Genomic DNA, 7,144 nt, shown 5'->3' with positions numbered 1-7,144 from the left:
CTACTACTGCTGCTACAACTAACACAGCATAACTAATACTATCTAGTTGATCCATATCACAATCTATTAAATGGTTATTCATACTATGTTAATTACATGTGATTCATATGCATATGTATCATTCCCCGTGCACGGTAGTCTGTCTTAGAGCAAATGTAATATAATAACCTCAGTTACATCTGCTCACAGTGAAGTGGATAAGAGATTCTGGTACTTTACGGAGCGCTACGCACCCATGGTTCCTCAATTAGTAGTGATCTGGTTCCAGATGCCCAAATACAACTTTCCAACCCATGTTCCCTCTCATTGACTGCCTTCCCCCATCATTACACACACACACACACGCACACACACACACACACACACACACACACACACACACACACACACACACAGTTTTAAGGGAATGGCCGTGTCATACAAGGTCACCACCAGAGCTGCAGTTACAGAAAGTTCAGTAAGCCATGTTGGCACCAAAAGTTCTATGGCATTGGAATTCTAATTTGTGTCTTACCAGAATGTACTGTAATTGTCTTGGAATGGTTGGTGCAATTACATTTCTATCATCAAGGTGCCCATTAACTCGAAACCTCAAAATGGAATCTGATGGAAATCTGCTATGGCACTACTCACTCGAAAAAAGCTGCTCATGGAACAAAAGCACCAACGGCTTTGCATTGTTTTTTAATATAAAATACTTCAACGTGTAGCACATGTCTGGATACAAAAATGTAATGGATTAGACGATGAAACAGTGTGCCCCATTCTCTTTTGTGTGTGAACGAACGCCCCAGCTAATCACAGAAGGAATGCTGTTCCTTTTCCGAATAGTCACTGCAGAACCCAGTCACCTGATTCCTAACTCCAGAATGACAGAGAGGGGTGCGAAAAACAGCTCCGAAAAAAAAACCCACCTCTTTACTGATGAAGTAGAATAATAAAAAAAAACGGCATATACTGTACATCATAGTTATAAAAATCATACACTCGCTCACAGATATAATTGCACTTTGCGCTAATAGTAGTGTCTATACGGGGGCGGGTGAGGGTGAGGGTGAGGGTGGTGACAGTCACTGACTGGTTCCATGCTGAGGGGAGGCAGCGAGGCGGGGTGGATAAGTGCTGTTCAGCATGCCAGAGGAGTACACGTTACACGTTACATGTGTGTGTGGACAGGAGGCTCCCTCAGAGGAGCCATCAGTCCTGCGCTGCGGGGCTCTCTAGTTGGCCTGTTTGGATTTCTTCATCCTGGAAGAGAGGGAAGAAAGAAGTCAGTATCAGATGTAATCCAAGACATACAGTACCGGGAACATATAACATGTTTAGCATGTTGGCAAAGGGAAGAATTGGCTGAGGCAATAGCAGACCGGCAGCCAGAGTGCTCATATACTGAGCTATACTGCGCTGTGGGGCTGGGCCGATCAACATCATACACAGTTAGATACACGGTTTATACACGGCCGTTATGAGGGTTAACGAGTTTTAATGAATCAGAAAAATGCTAGCTGTTGCTGTTAGGCACATGAGGTCATGCTTCCTCCTGGTTTCCTCCCCTGTGCTGTCAGGTTCAACCACTTGACTGTTCCACTAGTAAACAGCGTACAATAACAAATGACTATTTGTTTTAGCACGCTGAGTCTCTGCCTCCCAGAGTTAGATTGAGAGGAACCAGGGTTAGTTGGCCTCTCTCTGCCAAACCTCCCCTGTGATAGCTGCTGTAGCTGGACTTCAGAGCCAAACGTGTCTCCTTACTCCTACTCTTGGATCAGACCTGTGCTTTACGTCAAGGTTATTCATTCGGTCTCAAGGTTCTGGGTTAAAATAGGCCTAGGTAATGATTTATGACCTAATCTATTTTTGTTCGAGAAATAATATCTTTATTAATAATGTTCTGTCTCCTCTCACACACGTCTGTCAGCAACTCAAAGGCACACAGTTCTTAAGACTGGTAGTAGTGAGTGGGGGTAGGTTCCCCCCCCAACAGTGGACCCTTATAGAGTTCTAAATAAATCCACTCCATTATAAGTCCATCGTCCACCCTCGGCCTGGGCTGTTTTGTTGTGCAGAGGACCTGTTCACACCTTTGTTCCTACAAGACAATGACTAGACACTCATGCCAGAGACAGGAGCCGCATACAAGTCTGTCTGGCTGTGGGGGGTGGGGGGGTGGAGATGCTGTGCACTAGCATATGTCTACCTCCAGACCCCCTCCCCCCTCCCACACACACACACACACACACACACACACACACACACGCACACGCATACCAGACATCCTCAACACCTTCCCATCGGGTAGGAGTGTCCAGTCATTGTCTGGGGTGGGGGGCAGGGATGAGGTAGACCCCCCCCCCCCTCTTTGCACACATACAGTACACTTTTACTGTGGCCCTAACGGCAATCCTAACCCCCTACACACAGCGTTTTGACACTGATCTATACCCAGTGAGAGCACAACAAATCGTTCAAAGTCCTCAGTCTCTGATAGTCGTCACCCAATGAGCCTCAGCTCAATCATGTATCAACATGTTCCTGGTTAGGACTATTTAAGAGCTAGCTGTCATTCATAGGGGTAGGACACGATAAGCTTAGGCTTCATCCTACTCCCTTTCGAACAGTGATACCTGTATTTTTCGTTATTAGCTATTATTTTTTTTCTTTTTGTTCGAAATAAAAGATTCCTTCATTCATTCATTCATTCATATAATAAATGAATATGCCCAAACTAAGTTTGATGCACACATTTCCTGTTTGCATATTCGTTTACTGTGAGTGATACACACTAGAGCAAGCATGTATAATCCAATATAATAAAGATAAAGAAAGCCAAGGTCAAGAGGCTGGAGGCAGAAAGAGAGTTTTGGGTTACATTCATTCTGCATCAGAGCTTTCCTCCAGTCAGAGAGCAGTGAGAAACAGGAAACAGTACATATCATTGTGACTCTGAGGTCACCTGCTTTAATAGGGGTATCAAATCGTTATCTACATCCAGGTTTCAGATTGCATCGGAGCTCAGGAAAGTATTAACGTGATCGGTCTATGGGTCATTTTGTCTCACGTGTTTGTGAAAGTGCTATTTCTTTGTAAAGCAGTACATACGTTGGACATTTAGAACCCAACACATGCACAGCTCCCCGTTATCAGTCAAAATGGGGAAAACCTTTTTTAAATCACACCCCATGAAAATAAAAGTATATTTCATTGGCTGTTTCTCTCAGTTGCTTTATCTGTAGTCATACATTCAATAAAATGACGCTTCTATTCTCTTTCTATGGTCCTTGACCTTGACACACTTCTAGATTTTCCTTACTTGTTCAATGCGTTCTTCAGATACTGCTGTAGCCACTTGGTCTCTGGGTTGATACACACTTCTTTGTTGTTCTTCAGCTTGGCACTAAGAGAGAGAAGATAGAGGGATGAGAACCCCTTTGCAGTTCATTGTCTCCACACACTCTGTCAGCACTCCTTATGTGTTGTGTGGGCTGAGGTGTGTCAACACACACAACACATTTGCAGGATCCTGGCACATTTTGATTAACCCCTATCTGCCACCAGATTGAATGATCGCTCCCTTGTTAGTTTGACAGAGAGAGAGAGATCTTCTCTTCCCCCTGGCTTTGTTAAATAAAGAGTTAGATAATCACCATATCAAATAGGTAACCCCTCATCCCAAACCCTGTTTCCCTATGTTAAACATTTCCCTGATGTGACATACTGTCCAAGATTATTTACCAGTCGAAATAGAAATAGATCCATTGTTAGTAGATTTTTTAGATAATAATATATAGATTACATTTGCCAGAGGAGTTTTGGCATTTTGCTGTATTGGTTTTAACGACAGACAGTAAAATATGAGTATATTGAGGTATGCCTTTGCCCTGTAGCTATTGGCTATGTCCAGAATAACCCTGACCCTTACAGCTATTTCCAGAATGGCCCATGACTGGATCGTGTGTCTCCATGTCCATGCTTTAGAGGTACATGTTAATCAGTTTGGGTTAAGTAAGGATATTAAGTTTACACGTCTTGGTCAGCATACTGAGGGAGGGGGGGGGGGGGGTTTGCCCCACTTGTTATCCAATTTCCCCTGAACTTTACATGACTGTTTTATGAAAGCATGGAGAGCCTAGTTGTGATGCGTATTTTATTCTGGCCTTTATTTCTTCCGTAGATCTTGTAGCCTAAGGGCTTAGAGTTAGCTAGGAATGAGAGGGAAGCCACACTGCGTGAGAGAGAAGCCAATTATTTAAGCCCACTATACTGTTTGTCTGTGTAAAACTAAACTGCATCCAATTTCCATCTCCTAACTACATTCTCTTAGAGTGTGTGTGTGTGTGTGTGTGTGTGTGTGTGTGTGTGTGTGCGTGTAGCTAGCAGCTCTTTTCACGGGCCTGTCACCTCTGAGAGATTGATGATGTAAAATGTTCAACAAGGAGGCGAGACTCGAACACTCCATCCCCTTTCAGAGTCATCCAAGCTCCTGGGTGTGTGTACCCTTGTGCGTGTGTGTGTGTGTGTGTGTGTGTGTGTGTGTGTGTGTGTGTGTGTTGGTGAGGTACTCACATCACTTGGAAGGGGCAGTTGGGGGTGTGTAGGAACTTAAGCTCACGAATGCTACGCTGGGGGACGGTATTCACTGTCGAACGACACCAGCACCTCTCTACCAGACTGATGGGCTTGGCTGGGGAGAGAGAACAGGAGAATATTACTAATGTATAAAATACCCCCACTGTAAAAGAGAGAACCTAACAGCACAGATATCAGAAAGATCAGGAGCTGATTGATATGTAAGGCCTTTCTCCACTCAACATAAGAGACATTATATATATAAGACATATAAATAAGCTTTGTATCGTATGTAGCACTTGCTCGGGATATATCTGTGTGCACTCGGATGCACCAGTTTAGTACAAGCATTCACATCACTCCCAACCCACAGCACATGTCCAGGATTGGACAGTGTGTAGGCTATGCGTAAACTGTTAGTCAGAACGCCACTGTGTATTACAGTCACAGTCGTTTACCTACATAACTACTATTCACCATTGTGTGTGCCCAACTGTCTGCTATAATTGTAAACTGCGACATAGCTTTTATTTGAGTCGAATTGGTGATTCATTGGTTTATAGGTTAATAAATTGTCTGTAGCAGAACAACAATACTATGTGCAATATGACAACCCTCGGGTACATAAGGTTCAGAGATAGGAAATGTTAGGATATTTATAGCATAGCATAGAGTACAGCACAGTGTTTTATTTGTATAGTATAGTATAGTGGATAGTGTACATAGCCTTTATTTATGTAAACCAGCTCTTTTCCCTTCTTGTTTTTAGTATTTTTTTTCCTAGCACCAGGGGAGCCCCCCCTCCCAAATGTCATTGTATGGTACCTGTACTGTATTAATGACAATAAAGACCATTCATTCATTCAACAACTCTATTGTTGTTCAGTTAAACATGTATTGATTGACATGTAGGAATTATATGAGTTCGACATTTGTGCCTGAGAATAAATTAGATGAGTTAATTCATGTAATTTGTAAGTAGCATGTATTTCGGGTCTCTCTCTCGTAGGCGACCCGCGACACTTAACGGTCACCAGGTGGGATAGTGAGAACTACCTGCGGATTAATTTCTCTCGGACCACTAAGAAAATGCTAAGCGTTTGACGCCTGATCTGGCGTTATTACCATGAGAAAGAGCCTAAGAGGTAAGAGACCCATAAGGTCGGGTGACTGATGTCGCCACCACCGCTATCACTGCGGCTTTTGTCTTAGTAGCTAATTTAAGGGTAATTAAATGAACACAAAGAAGTGAACAAATACACACATTAATCAGCGATCCGACAGCCGTTTACTGCGCGCCGGAGCCACATGTCCCTGTCCTGATCTGTCCTGGGGTGTTTGTTTTGCAGTATTTACCCACGGGACGGTGGTAAATAGATAGCCTGGCTTCTCATGTGAAATAAGATCATTCCCACGACTAAAGGAAATGCAATGCAATGCAACGGTAATTATTGGAACAGGTTAGAGAGGATAAAGTTGTCTAATTTGCACGTCCGTTTGATTTCTAAGCATACACAATACTTTTAGGGGAGCATGTAGTGTAGGCAATTGAATCCCTAAGCATTTAGTCACAATACAATTAAATCCTAATAGATAATTGAAGAGTTTGACATTCTCTAAATAAAAATTCTCTAAAAGCACCATGCAATCAACAATCATCCAATAGCCTACTAGAATAAAAGCATATATATTCATATTTCCAGCGTCTTTGAGCCTCGGAAAAGCGCTATATAAATCCAATGAATTATTATTATTATTATTATTATATAGGAGATGTAACATTTAACTCAATACACCGAAATTGTGTGAATGCAAAGAAAAAAGAAACAAAAGTGTGAATGCAAAAAAAATAAAAAAAACGCTGCAGCTGCTGCTCAATGCCCCCAACGCACTGGAACGAAACAGCGGTAGTGATTAGAATAACGGAGCCTATAGATATACAAGTAACTAAACAACAATAACGCACGAATAAAGTGATCCACCGTACCTTGGGAGGCAGGCACATAAGATGCCACTGCGAGCACCGCCATTAACGCCATTAGTTTCAAATCCATGCTGATCAACCGGGCCGGTGTGTTCCGTTCAGTTGGGAGTAGAGTCCAGAGCGCACTGGGACAGAGAGAGAAAGTGTGTCGGAGTGTTGAAATTACGCACGGCACAGGCGCATGTAGCGGGACAGCTACACCCCCCTATTAGAGCGAGAGAAAGTGGGAGTGTCTAGTGTGCTATGTGACCCCCTGGCATTGCCAGCTCCCTTCAGTGATGGTGTTTTTATTGGGTTTTTACAAAAACTCAACACCATGTATACATTCAATCAATCAACAAACAAACAATCAGACATTTAAGACATTTCAGGCAATCAGACATTACATTCAACAACAACCAACATTAAACTAACTAAAGTGCTCAGTGTTCAGTGTATTGTTCAGTGCAGTGTTCCCTTCAGTGATGGTTGGATCAGAATCAAAGTGGTACTTAAAGTCTGTGCCACCTTTCCCTGCTTTACCTTCACTTGTGTAGCATTCAGGTACCTAAGCATTTTAGGAGGATGGGATTTGATATTGTTTTGTGGGACGTT

General features: G+C 42.8%; 1 protein-coding gene across 1 annotated transcript in view; it reads right to left on the bottom strand.

Moving 5' to 3' along the window:
- cxcl12a (chemokine (C-X-C motif) ligand 12a (stromal cell-derived factor 1)) overlaps positions 1-6,688 on the bottom strand; it is a 7,159-nt gene extending 471 nt beyond the window's left edge. Inside the window, exons 1-4 of the mRNA XM_080533452.1 lie at positions 6,554-6,688; positions 4,564-4,681; positions 3,311-3,394; positions 1-1,248 (exon numbers count right to left, since the gene is read on the bottom strand). The exon at positions 1-1,248 is cut by the window's left edge and continues 471 nt beyond it. Of these exons, the coding sequence (XP_080389578.1) occupies positions 1,221-1,248; positions 3,311-3,394; positions 4,564-4,681; positions 6,554-6,620 (297 nt within the window). The 5' untranslated portion in view covers positions 6,621-6,688 and the 3' untranslated portion in view covers positions 1-1,220. The remainder of the gene's footprint in view (positions 1,249-3,310; positions 3,395-4,563; positions 4,682-6,553) is intronic.
- Between the last annotated feature and the right edge of the window lie 456 nt (positions 6,689-7,144).

This window comes from Nansenia antarctica (assembly GCF_963989245.1).
Source record: "Nansenia antarctica genome assembly, chromosome: 1".
NCBI classification, from domain to species: Eukaryota; Metazoa; Chordata; class Actinopteri; order Argentiniformes; family Microstomatidae; genus Nansenia; species Nansenia antarctica.
The sequence above is the reverse complement of the archived record's forward strand: the minus strand, read 5'-3'. Positions and strand labels throughout refer to the sequence as shown.